Below are 18,731 nucleotides of genomic sequence, written 5' to 3'. Positions count from 1 at the left end.
AACGCTCATAAACACAGCACATCAAACATAGCCCTCTGTTCTCACTCTCATGTGATGTATTGTTCTATATCTGATATAAGTGGCATCTGTCTTACAGAGCCTTAAATGGAGGAATATACCAGAAAACCATTATTTTTAGAATTAAGATCTGCATCTTTAACGGATACGGCAACTTTTACAGTTTCACTCTCTTTTAGTGTCTTCTACGGGTCACATTCCTACAGGGTTCTTCCTGTTTTGATTTGACAGAATCCCCCCACTGTGAGATCTCCCAGAATCCTCCTGCTCTCTTCCTCTTTCCCAGAGATCTCTGGGGAATGTGCTTTTGACTAACTAAAGTCTGTCCTTAGTGACCCCACAGATCTTTCCTTAAGACCTCAGCGTCTGAAATGAGTGTGTCCTGGAGAGTGACACATCGCTGGTTAGTAGGGATGCTCCGATCGATCGGCCGGAGATCGGTATCGGCCGATAATCACATTTTATGACTCGATCGGTACTCACTAACTTGGCAGATCTCACAAACCGATCTCAATTTGATGACGTCAACGTGTGAGGACATACATGATGCATAGGGACTTAAATGATTTGGCGCCGCAGTCATGTCATCGCCGGTGTGGAATTACTATGATGTTTCGAAAAACAATGAAAAATTTGCTATTTGCCTTGTATGTTCCAAAGAAATCTCACGTGGAGGAGCATCGTCCAAAACATTTAATACGACGAACCTGATTCAGCACTTAAGAACGAGCCACCGCGAGACGTGTGGCGAATACGAAAAACTGGCAACTGCAAAAAAGGCAACGGTAACTAGTAATGCCACTCACTCAGCCATCAATTACAGACATTCTGAAAAAACACGAACTTTACACACCAGACAGCAAGAAAGCTAAGGCTATAACGGATAATGGAATTTGTATGCATTGACAACCAGCCGTTGTCGGTCACCGAAGACATTGGATTTAAACGCCTTATTGCACATCTTGAACCATGATATCAAATATTTTACCGATGTAGCTCTTCCAAAGTTATATCAAATCATCTACCACAGAAACAGTTTACTTCACGAGAATGTGACCGCGGTGAGTTTAACAACTGACATTTGGAGCTCTTGCGTATCCCCTATGTCCATGCTAAGTTTGACAGCGCAGTGGATAACAGAAGACTTTGAAAAAAGGCAAGTGATTCTCCACTCCAAGCTTGGGACATACCTGAAGAGAAAGTGCATGTGTCGTACTACGCGGTAATACAACATAGAAAAGACAATGTGAGACTGCAACTTACGCAGCGTGCCGTGCATGGCACATACTCTCCATTTAGTGGTTCACGAGGGAGTCCTATCATCGGTGATGCTGTGGCGATTAGCTGCCGCATTGTTGGGCATTTTAAGCATTCGCCCCAAGCATACTCGCGTTTAGGAGATATTCAAAAACAACTTGGCCAGTCTCCTAAAAGGTTGCAGCAGGACGTCGACACAAGATGGAATAGTACTTACTATATGCTCAACTCTCTGCTGGAACAAAAACATGCTTTAATGGCATACACAGCTGACTATGACATTCTGAATCTCAATGCAACACAGTGGAAATTAATTGAAAATATGGTTTCCATTCTTGCACCTTTTGAAGAGTTGACCAAAGAGATTAGCTCATTAAAATCATCCGTGGCAAACGTCATCCCCATATATCAGTGTTCTGAAGCGTCTCCTTGAGAGAGAGTCCGACTCGGACCATGGAGTAAAAACATAGAAACAAACACTTCTCGAAGCTGTTGTAAGAAGGTTCTCCAACATTAACAGGGAACCTGTATATGTTGTGGCTACGGTCCTTGATCCTAGGTAAGTCTTAATTAATTGTGTAGATATAATGTATATGATAAATTTCATAGTATGTGACCGTCAGTGAAATCCAGGCTAAAATCTCAATCTAATGAGATCCCTATGATTCCCTATGATTTTAATCTTTGAAATGGTCTTACTCAGTCAATATTAAAGATATCAAGGTTATATTTTCTCAGAATGTTTTTAATATATTAAATAGGATGATTTTATGTAGAAAACAGGCTTTGCACAGGCAGGGTTACACTTATTATGGTATTCTAAATGTCAAGTTAAAACAAAAAAAGACTTTGAGTGTGACAAATGTGTTGTGTGTTAAAGTATTAAATTAAATAGTATAGTATAATTTTAGGCTAATATAATTGAAATTTAGCAATGATGGTTATTTTTTCTTTCTCAAAACAAGGTACAAGGATAGATATTCTGATAATCAAATCAAACCAGAGGCACACAGACTGCTCGGTGAAACACTGGATGTACGAGTGAGGCGGGAACATAGCTCTGATGAGAAGATGGGAGAATCTGTGGCCACACCAAAAGCTCTTCCATCTAGTTCTTTGCAGCAGTGATGCTTACAGCGAAAGTGATTCGGCAGCACCTGAGATAAATCTCTCTGAGCCTGTTATCCCAAGATCTGCAGTACCCCTGGTGTTTTGGGAGAGGAATAAAGGCCGGTTCCCAGCTTTGGCAGAGGCAACACGAGTCTACCTTAATGCTCCATTGACGAGTGTTGATAGTGAGCGGCTATTCACTACAGCCGCACACGTTTTAGATGAAAAGAGGAATAGACTGTCTTCCCAAAATGCAGAAAAATTTTATATTTTATAAAAATATAAATAAAATTTATAAAAATTTAAAAAAAACTTGCCGTACCTACTTAAGTAGGAAGGGGCCAAAGGACTACTCTGCAGCTTGACAATCACTTAATTATATTCCTGTTAGTTTTTTTTAGTTTTTTTTTTGTATCAGACTACTCCATTTTGTTCTTTTTGGAGTTTAAACCATATGACTTATTTATTTTCCTTTTTGGAGTTGTAATGTTTCTATTTTAATTTGTTCTCTCTCTAACATTGGACAATGTTTAATTAAACCTAATGAGTTGCATCAAACTACTTCAATTTGTTCTTTTAGGAGTTTAAATGTTGTTATACTACAGGGCCGTTGAATGCTTGAATCTGATTGGTTGACGAACGTTCTAAGGTGTGCATTATTTTCAGGGAAACGCACGGCTAAAGTAGTTCCAGGCAGGTCTTGACCACATTACAGTTCCATATCACTTCGCGTAGTTAACTGTAATAACGGAAAATAGGATACAATTCATAACAAGAAAAAACATGCAGCCCCATGCGCTTGATCTGCAATTTTCAATGTCTAGCTTCACAATCAATGGAAACATGCAGTTTAATTTTAATAAATAAAGTATATAGTCCTGTCTATATTATAATCAATAGAAAATTAAACTGAATATAGGCTAAATAAATGGATAGTCCTGCAGTACGGATTTTTATTGCAGATAATAATAAATAAATAATTATTTATAGGCCCACTTGTTAAAAGGGCTTTGTGTTTCATTTATTTGGCTGTCTACTGTCATCTGTCAATGAAAAAAAAAAAAAAAAGAAAAAAAAAAGAATGACCGAATTAATTAAAACGAATTAAATTAATAAATAAATAGGCTAATAATACTGACTTACATGCTTTTCTGTCTCATTATTGCAACATCTCTCTCTAATAACTGCATTAATAACTGCATAAAGCCGGGGACACACTTTAAGGCCGGTTATGAATGCAATTTGATACTTATGACTGATAATGCCCAAACGCGCGTTCAGTCTGTGTTCAAAGTCGGTGTTTAAAATCTGCAGTCGATGGAAACAGTCAGAGAATGTGTTAGCTAGTCGTGTGTATCCAGCATTAGTCTGCTATCAGTGGCTCAAACCTCCGTTACTAACTCTAAAATGACGTTTTGGAATTAGCAACGGAGGCTTTGGATTAGATGCGTAAGAAATTAGTCCTACATACAAGAGCGTTTTAATGACAAAAACTTTACAAACGTCTTGAAATACATAATCTGAACAATGTTTCGAGGTGTGGTAACTGTAGTATAAACGGAATAATTGACTTCAGGCCGTTGAATTATTAGAAAAATAACTCCGCTTCGCGTCGTGACCGCATTACCACCTCGGGTGTGCATTATTTTTCTAATAATTCAACGGCCTGTCGTCAATTATTCCTTACTTAATTTTTTTTTTTATTATTAATTTTGTCCTGCTCAGACTTGTATTGGACAATGTTTAAGTTACATCAGATTTCTCCATTTTAGGAGATTAAATGTTTATTTTGTCCTCCACAGTTTACTATTGGACAATGTTTAAATAAACCTGGGGACTGCTCCATTTTGTATGTATTTATCTTTGTCTTATATTAAGCATCGGAATCGGTATCGGACGATCGCCATGACAAGAAATTGGTACTCGGTATCGGCTGCAAAAATCCTGATCGGAGCATCCCTACTGGTTAGCCACTAATATAAAATGGAAGCTGTCAGCGGCCAACTATCCTGCACAATCCTTCACTAGGAAGACAGGCTTAGAGAAGAGAGAGAAGGGAATACAACTGGACACATGATAAAACTCCTGAAAGATGCTATGGTACAATTTCAGGCCTCAACTCTTATTGTAATGAAATGGTTTTGCACTATGCATCAGGGGAACTGCATTTTGCTGGTTTGTTTAATCCTACAATTAAATCCTTCAGGCAAGATATGAAAAGTTTACATGTTCCACCTTTTAAAGTTTTTGAAAGTCTGCACTTATTTGATATAAAATAGATTTAATATTGTGAATATTATGCAAATTTAAATGACTGTTTTCTATTTTAAGAATTTTTTAAATAAAAGTATTCCTCTGATGGCAAAGCTGAATTTTCCGCAGCTATTACTCCAGTCTTCAGTGTCACATGATCCTTTATAATGCTGATTTGGTGCTCAAGAAATATTTATTATCATAATATGCTGAAAACGGATGTGCTGCTTAATATTCATCTAGGAAAAGTGATAGATTTTTTAGAGTTAAATAACATCAACCTTTTAAATGGTACTTTAAATCTTTAAATCACTAGTGATACAGTGGCAGTGGGTCTCCAGAGGCAGAGCTGAAGAGCTCTAAGCTAAATTAATTGAATTATCATAATGTAAATACACAGAACATCGGTCGTGAGAATACTTGGCAAGTACCTTGTTTTAGAACGACAAATTATAGAAAACGTCAGCATACAATATTTACTTTCACTCGTTGCCTCATAGAGCAGTACATGACGGCTCATTCAGTATGACTCATGTACTTTCAAAAGTACATGATTACGTGCCTAAAGTTAGCTCACAGTATTACAAATTCACCTATGATCAACCACCACAAAAATGTCACTGCAGAAACACACTGATACACAGACATATACAGTATTTGAAAAAAAAAAAAAAAAAAAAAAACCTGTTCATAATAATACTGAAACAAAAGGCCTAACATACTGAAGAAACCACAAATGTATATTGTGTTTGCAATAGCCTCATCACAGATTTTCAGGAAATGGCATAAGCTACAACATTCCTTTGGTAAACTCATTAACTTCAGTATCTGAAGTATTTTGCTAGATATTTGGCCTTAGTCTTGAACATGACATTACTGCATCATGTGATTGGAGCAGATGGCCATGTTTAAGTGGGACAGAGACTGGGTGTATTATGGAAAGGCACAGAGCGACAGCTTCAGAATTTCCTTCCCAATTATTGTGCTGCATATTATTGAATAAGTTCAATCAAGGACATACAGTGGAATCATTTACCTTACTTCAGCGCTCCGGACACAGTAGCTACCAAAGAAAAATAAAAGTTGCATTATGTGGTTGGAAGGATTGCTCTTCTTTAGCATGTTGTCATGTGAGGTTATCCATTCTAAGTTGTAATAACTTTTATCTAAACTGATGTGTATAATTTCAACCAGCACTGTTTGGACATGTACCATGGTAATACTATGATATTCTGGATGATTTTACCATTAAAAAACATCCATCATACTGAATGATTACCATGCACACTACCATTCAAAAGTCTGAGGTTTTTAATATTTTTTTGTGAAAGAAGTCTCTTATGCTCCCCAAGGCTGCATTTATTTGATCAAAAACAGTAAAAGCAGTAATATTATGAAATATTTTTACAATCTCAATAGAAATTTTCTATTTTAATATATTTTAAAAAATTGTTTATTCCTGAGATGGTAATTTTACTTTAAGTCTTCAATGTCACCAAGTGCAAAACCTATGGTAATACCATGGTGCTTTTTTGTTAGCTTCTTAATGACAATTCCATTCAACTCAATCTCTCCCCAACTCACACAGTCACCCACAAACACACTCAATCCACTAAGACTAAACCCAAAACGCGGTGAGATGAGTTCATCCATCAACACACTTAAAGCAGCAGGTGAAGAGCATCACAAGATACTGCCCAGATCAAATAGGGAGCACTGCATTCTGACAACTAAATTCAGGGGCGGTTCTAGAGGCGGGGCCACAGGGGCCCTGGCCCCTGCTGAAATCTGATTGGCCCCTGATTGGCCCCCATTCCTAGGGGTGGGGGAAAAATCGATTCTTAGATGCATCGCGATGCGGACGTGGACGATTCTGAATCGATTCACAAATGTCAAAAATCGATTTTCTAAAAATATATATATATTTTTTTTTCTAATAACGTAACATTGACGGAAAGCAAAAGGCGGAACTATAAACGGACGAGCAGTGCGCGGACAGTCTGTGGCGCGCACATAACAGAGACGCGCATAACAGACGCATGATGGCTGAGCGCCAAATTCGAACGGCACCCTCTTCGTTGAAAGCTAACGTATGGAAAATTGGCAATTTCATTGTGACCTATTTAGTATTTTTTGTATGAGAGCTTCTTTCTGTATTATTTAGTTTTCACATCAATATGCTGTAAACCGATCTGTTATACGTACGTTATCTAGGCCTACTGCCCTGCAATATGTGCAATTTCAGTCACAAAAAGTTACATTTTGACTGTGCTCTCTGTAGATGTTCATTCACTTTTTTTGTATAAGCTGTTTTTGATTGTGGTGTACAGCAAACATTTCAAGTCATAACTCTTTATTATTTAGTTGTGAATAAGAGCGGCTTTGTATGTTACTAATTATTCAGAATATGCTTAAGTCCACAAGCATTATGTTTGTATGAGAGCTGCTGGTACATAATTCTATATTTTTGAACGAAAACTGTGATTTTGCTACAGCAAAATGTTTTTTGTCTGAAGGATTATATTGCTCATTGGAAATAACAAGAGGATGTTGGTTAGAACTTAGAAGTATATTATTAAATACTAGAGATTCAGAATATGCTGAAGTTTGTATTAATTTACTACAATGCTGCTAGTACAAGCACACATTTATTTTCCTGTTGGTTCTTTGCAATGTTGGGACAAATGCTGGCAAATGTAACCTTACCTTGTAAAGTTGACTTGCCAAATCACTTCCATTTGTTTTATAAATAAAATTAATATAGGAAGTATTGGAAGTAAGTTCGTTATGGGTCATCATAAATACCTTAAGTAGCCTACCAAGTAGTAAAAAAAAAAAAAAAAATTGTTCATAATCGATAATCGTTACCCTCTGAATCGTAATCGAATCGAATCGTGAGGTGCCTAGACTAGAGATTCCCACCCATCAATCGTCGATGAGAAGAGCAACCGGAGAATTCTTCACAACGATCACAGATGCAATTCCACCCCCATACAATTAACAATAATTTACTGTTTATAAGCGACAACATGATTATGAAACTTAAAAGATGGAATTCAGAAAGAAGTGCATTGTGTCCTTTATGCACAGTTTAAATAAATAAATGAAAAAAAAAAAATCATCAAGAACTTTACTGGCTCATAATTTTTTATTAGAGCGTTTGAAAAAGGAATGACTGCCGAAATGTATTTGCACCGTACTGAATAAATTATTTTGTGTGCTTGAATGTACCCTGTATTTGGCCCCTGAATGTAACATGTGGCCCCTTAATGGCCCCTGTTACAGAAAAATCCTAGAACCGCCACTGACTAAATTGCACTTTACAGTAAGTTTGGACATATTGCTCCTAAGCCACATGTCCTCTTTTGAAACTTGCTGGCACACATTTGTAATCTTGTTTTGGTGGTTGGCCCTGACATAAAGCTTTTCTTAACAGAGGAGAGTTCTGAACCCCTTGCCTGGTTTAGAGTTCCCTGAATCATTTATTGGGAGTTGCAGCAATTGAAAATAAAAGGCACATGAACTAGAGTGGGGGCCAAGGGGCATCAGATGCTCTATGTACATAGAGGCCTTTAGTGGGTAGTTTCACCTCTTTCACAGAGTTTAAAATGCAGGTCAAAGAAACCAAACATGCTGCAATTCAGCTGGTTGTACATGCAGACCACTTCTTTTTTGTGAATGATAAAAGAGTGTGAAACTGACATGTACATTCAGTCATGTACAACTGATGCCCATTTCATTCTCCTACTGGACATTTTGAGTTCATTTGACATGGTTATTCCTCACTTTCCTTGGGTCCCTGGTGCATCTACCAAGCCTTTCTCTGCAAGCATGTCAAAAAATAAGCCGATCAGATTTCCCTCCCCTTCTGACGTAGGAAGGGGGTCTTATTATAATATTACCGCCCCTTAATCTGCATGTTTCCACCCACGGCGCAGCCATTTGGTTTTTGCAAGCGACAACAGTGTAGCCAGTTCTAACGCAATGACAAAAGTTCAAGCAAATCATGCAAACTGTTCTGTCGTTGGATGCACAGATGAGCACAGAACACTGTTTGACCAAAAAATGTCAACTCTGTCTTATAAAGACCTCAGGGAACTGTGTACACTTGAGTAAAAGTTAAACATGACGGTACATGCAAGTCGATGAAATTAATCAATGAATCAATCAATCAATTTTGAGCTGAAATTTCACATTCTGTGGACACCATAGATTTATATTTCATCTTGTGAAAAGGGGCATAATATGTCACCTTTAACATAGCTACTATTCAGCAAAGATTCATTAAATTGATCCACTGTGACAAAGGCTTTTACATTGTTACAAAAGAAATTCAACTTTTGAACGGTAGAGGATGTTGGGTTTTGGATGCTGGTGCATTGGTTCCTGGGGTCCCAAACAACATTGGAACCCACTGACGGCCCCAAATACAGAGACACTTGTATATCTTCTTTTGTGTTCCACAGAAGAAATGCATACATGAGAGTGAGTAAATGATGAAATTGTGAACTCTCCTTCCAGCTTAACTAGCACTTTCTTGATCAATAAACATCACTAAATGATGACCATGCTGGTCAACTGCTTCATCAGTTTTGCTGGTTAAAAGCTTGACTACTCATTAAATATAGTGAGACCAAAGTGAAATACTGTATGATCAACACGGCTGCTCTAGAGACTTTGTGCATCTCAAGGCCAAATCAGCAGTATTCATCAGGGAGCTAATTATGAGATTGATCTTCATCATTAATATCTGTATCATCATAATTACTGTACCTTTGCACAATTTAATTATCCCTTTGTCTCTAAGGGTGAGTGAAAAGTGATCTAACACAGTATGATGGGGCGAGGTACTGCATTTTTATTAGAAACTTTATTAGAAATTTACACATGCATGCACATACACATATCCATTGATATGTGTATCAGATCCATCTGATATCTAAGAACTCTAACAGAACATGTTTTGGAAAAGACATGGAAAATCGCTCCTGGCACTGCGTATCTATAGCTATTTGGCGTCCTCTTTATATGCAAAAGTAATCTTTTACGTGCATAGCATCTGGTACGCAAAATTTACCCATTGGGTAGAATTGGCTGGGTATGTATATTTCGTATCATATGCATGCAAAAAGTGCAAATTTTATGTATGCAAAAAAATGCTTATTGGATGCACATAAAAGGTCATTTATGCGTATAAAGAGCATGCAAAGCTCGATCGGTCACATTCTCTGCTCACTTTGTGTATACAGTTCATTCCAGTTAATATAATTTATTCATCATGCTGATAAGATTATGTGTAGTCTTAATTTTCTAATGGCTAAAGAGCATTAATGTAATTCATAATTTTATCTGTAGGCCTAGCCAGAATATGATGTGTAGTTTCCCAAAAAACTGTATGTTATCTATTCCTATTGTAGAAGTTTGAGTGGAATTTTATTTACTGAATGAGATTGATAGGTTTTGGAAGCACACTGTTTTATTTATAGAACTACAGAATAGCACAAATTGACCTTACATTTTCCCCAAAGATGTTAAGACGTCCTGTTTTGTATTACTAAATTATAGCTGTTAAATATATTTCCATGTATCACTCTTCACAGTTCCTGGTAGTTCATGCTGTAAATGGCTGATTCAGGTGTTTAAAAACCAAAAAGTGCTTCACTCTGGGTCTAAAAAAAAAATGTCCTGCTTTTATTCACTTACACAGTCACATCCCTGTATATATTTCAGATATGCTGTGTTCTAGACTGTGAACATACCACAAGTGGTAGAATGACGTAGAACATTTAAGTAGCTTTTATAAACGTGCCTTGGAAAAAGACATTACTGGTGTGCATCTTGAGACAAAACAATGGCACTGACATCTTTAAAGATATGCCAGTGCAAGTTGCTTTTAGTTAAGACAGCTTAAACATACATTTTAATCGGGGACTAGGCTAAAGCCTAGTCTGAAATCAGGCATTTGTCTCCAAGATAAAACACTGTTATTTTACTCATTGTTTATATGGGTGATAAACATTTAAGGGGTCTTAGTATATAGCAGTTTTGTTTGTTCTTTCTTTTCATATAAGAACTTAATAAAAACATGTATCAGATAATATTCTGTATAAAGAAAACAAAAACAGAATTGAATCTTTAATTGAAATCAAATCGAATCTCATTGTGAATCAGATCAAATTGTTGACTTCGAATTGTTGAATTGTTGAATCGTGACTCAAATCGATTATCTGTTTACCCAAAGATTCACACCACATACCGTATGCACAAATTCATGCACACAGTCACAAGCGTACAAACACAAAGGGAGAGAGAATGTGATCTCAGACAGTTGCTCAATATGGGGAGTGATTTTTGAAACAGTCACTGTGTTAGTGCCACTTAAACGGTTCCAAGAATCTCAAATCCACCATGAAGCCCAGATTCATACTTCAACTCCCTGATAAATCCCCCGACTGACACAATCCAGCACATTCAGAGTGTCTGCGTGTGAGCAGCATCATGCATAAAAGGGAAATACTTCAGTTATCATTGGTCTCATCTCCTAAATCAACATTGCTGTGTTGTTGAGAGAATAACCAAGTGAGCATCTATCTTTCCATCTACATTACTAATACAATTTGCTCATTTTATTGCTCATTCATTGAAAGAGATAATTGGAATAAGCAGGATTCCTTCAGTCCTCATATGTCAAACACAAACTCCCACACTCCCGTTGCTCACTCTGTCCTTCAACTTCGTGTCTCCATTAGCAGTAGAAAAGAGTCGTTCAAGCCCTTAAATGGCTCACATTCATTCCAGCGTTCCGTAACAAACACAAATCCCCACAAGAACTCCAGCCACCAGCCCTGGATTTCAACCTCACAAATAAATGACAATTACACAGCATGGCGTGTTTTGCTTGGGCTGGTTCCTGTCTAATGGATCCTGCTGTATAAATAATGACTGTGTTTTGGACGACGCCTCCAGGGTCTTGTGGAATAGGGCAAGGATGAATAAACACAGAAAGCTATGAGAGACTTTACCTAAGGGACCGAGGTTGGCAAGGCGGGCTGCTGTCAATCACCTACGTAAACACATAAAGGTAAAAATATATGCATGCAAGCACACCCAAAACAGATTACACAAACTACCTGTCACACATCAGAAGACACACAAAGCCTACACATTCTCACACGTACTCTGTTCGTGCCATTTTAGGTCTCGTGTGACGCCAGTTTCTTGGACCGTGGAACATTCCACAGATGCCCATGGCCAAGGATGTAAGCCGGAGTGATGTCATTGCTTTCAATAGGGCGTGGCAGTGAGCTGGCATAGTGATTTAGGATGTGGTGTTTGAAAAGCATGGTGCTATATGAATGCTTTTAATCAGAACTGTGTATACAATCAAGAACAAACATGGAGAAGGAAGAAAGCATCTGTAGAAGAAACATGCTGGAACCGGTTTGTAAGCAGCTAAAAATAAAAGAAGCATGCACACTGGCCACTCATGAAGAGATGTGTGCAGTGCACAGAACAATAATGTACTCTACAGTTCAATAGGTTCTTATTAAAATATATACCTTTATTCAGCAAGGATGCATTCAATTGATCAAAACTGACAAAAGCAATTCAAAGAATAAAAAAAATGAATCAGGGTTTTCACAGGAATATTAAGCAGCAAAACCGTTCTCAACATGGATGGTTGCACTTTATTTTACGTCCACCTACAGTGTACTTACCTAAGAAAGTACTGGGTAATATAAGGTAACTACAGTACATAGGTTATGGTTAAGTTTAGTTTAGGTTCAGGGTTAGTACCTAGTTATTACCCAGTTAATGCAATTACTATACATAGAATGTACATGCATGGGGAACAGTACTGTAAAATAACGTGCCACCACATGGACAATAAAAAAAATTGGCTCTTGAGCACCAAATTAGCATATTAGAAAGATGTGTGAAGGATCAAGTGACCTTGATGAGTAATAGCTGCTAAAAAAAACAAAAAAAAAAACAGCTTTGCCATCTCAGGAATAATTTACATTTATATATGTGTATATATATTCAATTAGAAAACAGTTATTTAACATTTTAATTATATTTAACAATATTACTGTTTTTGCTGTTTTTGATCTAACATGCAGCCTTGATAAAAAATAAATAAAAAAAACATTAAAACATCTTAACAACCTCAATCTTTTGAATGGAAGTGCAACTGAACATTGTCATACTCTGCAAACGTAACTAACACTATGGTAATATGTTCTGAGTGGTTGACACGGCGTTGCTATGTGGTTGATAAGGTGTTCTGAGTGGTTGATAGTTGCTGGCTAGGTTGCTAGGCCATTCTGAATGGATACAGGTGGTTGCTTACTGACTGAAGTCAAAAGTGCCCATTCCCATTTGTGTGAAATTGATATTGACTTGACTTTGAGTTGAGTTCCTACTTTTTCACTGTAAGTCTACGCAATTTTTTTTCCCCCTCTTTATTTTACGCCAGGTGAGATTCAGTTGAAAATCGTAAGTCTGATATACAGTAGCTTAGAAAAGTAATGGCACACATCTCTTCAACAAGTTACAGTACATCATTTTTGTTACCAATCATGTTTGTAACACAAATTGGTTGGATGAATTGCCCTCCAAAGTTTAATACTTTTTGGAGTTTGGGTTTAAAAAAAAACAAAAAACCCTACAGTACAGTATGAGCTGCGGTGCTCGCATGAGAGATGCAGGTTTGAAACAAGCCTGATCCCATTCCCGCTGTCTTCCACCCCATAACTTCTGGTCTGCTCTCTATGGTCTCTATAATAAGAACTTGCAAAATACCCAAAAAGAAATAAATAAGAAACAGTCAATACAGTGTTTAATGCGAAACTAATTGAAATCTTGTGATGCATAAAATAGAATGACTTTTCGACGATTTCAGTTTATTTGCATGCTTAATTGCTTTGTTACAGACAATTTATGTGGAAATTCCCACAGAATTTCCCATACTGACTGCCTGACCTTAATAAGCATGGCACATAATGGGAACAATCCCATAGGCACATTATTTATTTTTTCATCTCTGCTCTTCTTTTTATTTTCCTTGAGTAAAAATAAAACTGAATGGAAAGTTATTGAAACCTGTCATAAAAGTTACATGATTTAAGAGGTTGACTATTTCAGTCCAAAGAAAATCATACCTGTGTATATTATTGTTAACTCAAAAACAACATCAACAACAAAATATATGTAAAACATCTTACCTTCCTTGTACGAAGCTTGACAAGGGAACTTTCAGCTTTTGGGACAATCTCAGGTTCTTTGGCTGTATTTGTATTTTGATTTCTCTGAAGTTCCTCATAGATTCCCTCAGGTTGAGGATCTCCTCTAGTTGTCTCCTTTAGCCTTGAGGTTTGATCCTCTGAGTTTGTCAAATTCTCACAGTTATTGGTGTTTGAGTCTGTACATGTTAACTGTTCTGGCTTCTCTGCCGATATCTGAGCAGAAGCATCATCTCCAGATTCAGGAAAGGACCCCTCATGGATGGTCTGGAGTTTTGAGGAGCAATCATGCCATGTCTCCATTGTGTCAGTTTTTCCAGATGGTTCCAGTTGAAAAGTTTCACAAGCAGGTGTTTTAAAACTTCCAACCTTTAACACCACATGATCAGAACATTTAAAAATGCCATCACCCTGATTTTCATTGTCTTGTAGACTTTGTGTCACTATGTGATGTTTGCACACTAGACTTGCTTTATTAGCATCTAAGCTAGCTTCTGGAATGTGATGAGTTTCTTGAGAAGTTGATGATGATAAAAAGTTTGGAATCGTAGTTTCATCTGTGCATGAGCATTCAACTTTGCCAGATGTTAAAATAGTCTGCTCAGACATTTCACAACATTGTCCTTCCACAATAATGTGTGGGTCAGCAGATTTCTGTTGTGAGTCAGAGATGGGAGGTTTATTAGTTATGTCTGTAATTCCGCTTGTGACACTCATGTGTTCAAGTAACATCTGACTACTCACAGTGACCTTCACTAATGATTCTGTATTTTCTACAGAAGTTCCACTTTTGGTAGAAGTCAGCTCAGAACAGTCAACTTTGACAGAATTGTTTAAGGAGATACGGTCCTCCAACTCAGATGATAAATCATTCGTTCCCTCTGTTTGAGCCAATAATGTGGTGGTAGGCACAGAATGTGTCAGGCTATGGGGAGAAGATACTTTATCCTTGTTTAGTTCCTTATTATCTGGATCTCCATTGTGAGCTTGCGAATTTCCCGAAGCAGAACACTGCAATTCATCTTGATCTGCCACGTTGTCTGAAGGTAGCCTGCTATCTTGGTCACTCTTGTGCCGTGCTGTCTCATTGACAGTATCTCCAGGCATCAATGTTCGGCCCTTTGAACCATCGCAGTTAGGTTGAGATCCACCCTGAAACTTATGTACTATCCTCTCCATCCTTTTCATTCCATCTCCACTACCATTTTCAGGGCAGGATAAAGTCCAAGGCTGGTGATGACCACACTCGGGCATCGAGGCACACCTACCACGCTGGTACCGCACATGGCAGCAGACCAAGTCTAGGTCATCATAGCTGTACTGTAATCCTGTGCGTGGGGTCACATGATCCTCCCAGCTTCTCTTATGGACGGCAACAGGCATGGCCAGATCCCTCTGCTAGCCCATAGAGCCTTATTATTACAACCCACGGAAAGCACAAAACCAGATACAGGTCCTTCTGCAGAGAAAGAGATCATTTCTTACTTCATTGTCAAACACTTACAAGTAATCACACAATCTTTATATGTGAGAGAAATGAAAATGCCACGTATAATGAATGCTATTGACATTGAATCTCAAGTGCTCTTAAACTTGTTTAGTCTGAAAAGTCTGTTCTATGTTACACTGAAAAGCGCATTAACAACTTAATATGCCACAAACCTTGTGAACATTATAAATACTATAGATTTATTTTTTTAACAATCAAGTGTACACTGACCAACATCGAAGTGTTCATAGCTTTTGACTTATTTTGGATACAGATATATATATATATATATATATATATATTCAAAAGATTTCAAAAACTTCTGCATGAATCGTGAAAAAAAAAAAAAAAAAAAGACAAATCACATTTACCCTTGCGCCAAGCGTTGAGTCAGCCAAGCATTTCAGCAGACCCTCCACCCACTCAAAAGTACAGTAATACTTCTCTACATTTTGCACAAGTCATTCTTCAGCGATTAGCCATCAATGACTGACTTCATTTTTAAATTAGACCAGAAGGAAAGTCTCAAGATGGAAAAAAGTGCAGTAATAAAAGACCGTTGGGGGAAAACCACACAGCATGGTGAAATGGCAGAAGCTCTTGTAGTCCCTTAGGTCTGATAGATCTTCATGACGTCTATGTGAAGTCAGCGGTTAGCGGCGAGCGTTCAGAGAAGGTCCTAACCAGGACATTCCTCTCACATCTGGCTAGAAGTTACTCCCTCTGTGGAACATCTGGTCATGAAGTCCAGCCTGACAGAGCTCGGTTTCCTTTGCCAAGCGCTTTCGTGAATTATAAAATTCCGATAAAGACAGTTATCTTCATAAAGAAAGATAATCCTTAGTTGCTCACGTCACTGACATCCTGAACTTACTTTGTGCATGTTTGGTAATGTCTAAGTCTCAGTATTAGTCGGTAGTCCCTGCTAGAATAACTGAATATCCTAATTTGTATATAAACAACAAAAACGTGACAGTAAGCCAGCGCAGTGGATATTTTTAAAGAGACTGATAAGCAGACGGACAGTCTAAATATTAGTACCTGAACGATTCTCCTCTTGTCCTCCTTTTCCTCTGGCCTTGTGAGCGTGTCACCCCGTGTTGGTACCGTTCGTCTGTGGCGATGGAGCGGTCAGTTACCCACTCTCCCCGTCGTGTGGTGAGCTCACCCTCTGACACAGCTAGCTCTGTTCTCAAGCCAGCCAGGACGTCAAGGTCATGTGTCTCCAGGGGTCAACAACTTCTCTGTGGTCCAAACAATTCCTGCTTTGAAGAGGTCTAAAGAGAAATACAGGAAAATACACTGTATTAAATAATTCTCCAAGGTGATATATAGATATGAATCCAAGTTTGAAGCTAGTACTTCAGTTCTGTTGATATATCAAATGTTCAGCTGTCAGAACAGCAACGCTCCTCTGCAATAAGCGCCCCTAATTGGTTCTGCAACCAATTTGCGTTATTCCTTCAATGAAGTGGTTGGAAAGATGATGCAAGAACTCCACAAGAGGGAGGAGGAAGCCATTCGCTTCGAGCAATCTCTCCCCAGACGTCTGGGGCGATCACTGATCTTGGTCAGTTCCTGTTGAAGCCTTTTCTCCCTGGTAGACACAAGGAGGAGGAGAAGAAAACAGAGACACGTGGAGCTTGAAACGTGGAGAGCATGTTGTCATCTTGACGGTATTAGAAGTTTTTGCTTAAGATGACTGTTCTTTTTGTTTTTGACAGTCTCAAGTCACTGTTTCTCTTTCCCTCTCTCCTCCTCCATCTCTTGCTTTCTCAAATTCTCTTTTTAGAAACCAGCCTCTTCATATTCTCTCTAATGTGCAGTTCTTCTGGAAACTGACAGTTGTATACTTTTCTTCTCTCTCTCTCTCTCTCTCTCTCTCTCTCTCTCTCTCTCTCTCTCTCTCTCTCTCTCTATTTCCGTGCTGTTCATAACATTTAATTCTTCCTATAAAATCGGCATGCCACATTCCCTTTTCTCTCACAGACATTCTCACACAGACACACGCACACACTTTTTCCACGCCTCTCTCTGTGTGTGTATCAGTGTCTTAGCTGGGAAAAGCACTCTCCAGTTTTGATTAGAAGCAGACAGTGTGCTGTGTAAAGGTTTGAGTCAGAGGGCCAAGTCAGATTGCAGTAATGCTTTGGCACTCATTTCTGATAACTAACACAACAACTCAAGCATTATTCTTATGCTTGCAAGCAACTCAACTAACCACCCTTTACACAAGCATTGTTACAGTATAGCTAAAAGACCAATGCACATAAAGGTAGTAAATGATTAGTAAACATTTACAAACATTTACAAATAATGAATAGTTTCAACTTTAGATCGAATACTGCAAAAAAAAAAAAAAAAAAAAAAAGAACAAATAATTAATAAATAATTTGTAAAGATGTGTAAATAGGGTGAATCCAGGTCATTTGAGACACTCTTTTGCAATTGAGATGACTGTCCATAAAGGTACTAAATGAAATAAATGAATAGGTTCAAGATTGGGTTCTGCAAAACATCAACAAATAGATGGTTTGTAAAAAATAACAAAGCATGTATTACCTTTACAGACTGTGGTTATGAGTTAATGAATAATATGTTAACATGAATATTGTGTAAAGTGCTTAAAATTCAGCATTTGTAAAATGTCTGTTAAGCATTATATAATGTTTGTTAACAATTTATTAATTTAAGCTTTAATCACTGTAAACCATCTGTCAAAATCATTTGTAGATTTTTAAAAAGTGCATGATTGTATGAATTGAAAATTTACTGACATTTGTAAGCATTTCAATTTAAATAATGATCTGATAATCATTATGCAATGTTTAATAAGTTCATTAGTAAACATTTGTATGTTTACTGCCATACTCATATTTCTAGCTATGTGAATATATATTAACTAATGATCTGTGAAGCATAATTTAATGTTTGTTAGTGATTTATTAATGAAACTTATAATAAAGTAATGTAATGTAAATGTAAATGTAAAGTGTTACCCATAATGGTAATTTTGGTGTAAAACATGTTTTGGTTTCACTTTATTTTGATGGTCCCTTTAACATGTTCTGTTGACTACAAGTAACGTTGCACCTACATGTCTACTCTCATTAGAGTGATAGTAGAATTGGTAGACTGGTAGGGTTAGGGTTATAATAAGTTGGCATGTTGCAAAGTCAGTAGAATGTCTGTTGGGGAGCATCACAATAAAGAGTTAACAGATATTAAGCAGACAGTCTACTAATACTCTAATGAGAATTAGTTGACATGTAGTTGCAAAGTTACTTTGAGTCAACAGAATGTTCAAAAGGGACCTTCAAAATAAAGTGTTACCCATGTTTTATTGCTTCAACACTTAG

The 18,731-nt window shown here is 37.5% G+C and overlaps 1 protein-coding gene across 3 annotated transcripts in view; it reads right to left on the bottom strand.

Annotated features, from left to right (window-relative positions):
• Positions 1 to 17,070, bottom strand: part of dlc1 (DLC1 Rho GTPase activating protein) — a 126,974-nt gene extending 109,904 nt beyond the window's left edge. Inside the window, exons 1-3 of one of the 3 annotated variants that reach the window (XM_079898694.1) lie at positions 16,735 to 17,070; positions 15,744 to 16,649; positions 13,866 to 15,342 (exon numbers count right to left, since the gene is read on the bottom strand). In XM_079898694.1, the coding sequence (XP_079754820.1) occupies positions 13,866 to 15,266 (1,401 nt within the window). In that variant the 5' untranslated portion in view covers positions 15,267 to 15,342; positions 15,744 to 16,649; positions 16,735 to 17,070. The other 2 variants (XM_079898692.1, XM_079898693.1) reach the window with 2 other exon arrangements.
• Between the last annotated feature and the right edge of the window lie 1,661 nt (positions 17,071 to 18,731).

The sequence above is a fragment of the Squalius cephalus genome (assembly GCF_949319135.1).
Source record: "Squalius cephalus genome assembly, chromosome: 2".
Taxonomy (NCBI): domain Eukaryota; kingdom Metazoa; phylum Chordata; class Actinopteri; order Cypriniformes; family Leuciscidae; genus Squalius; species Squalius cephalus.
The sequence above is the reverse complement of the archived record's forward strand: the minus strand, read 5'-3'. Positions and strand labels throughout refer to the sequence as shown.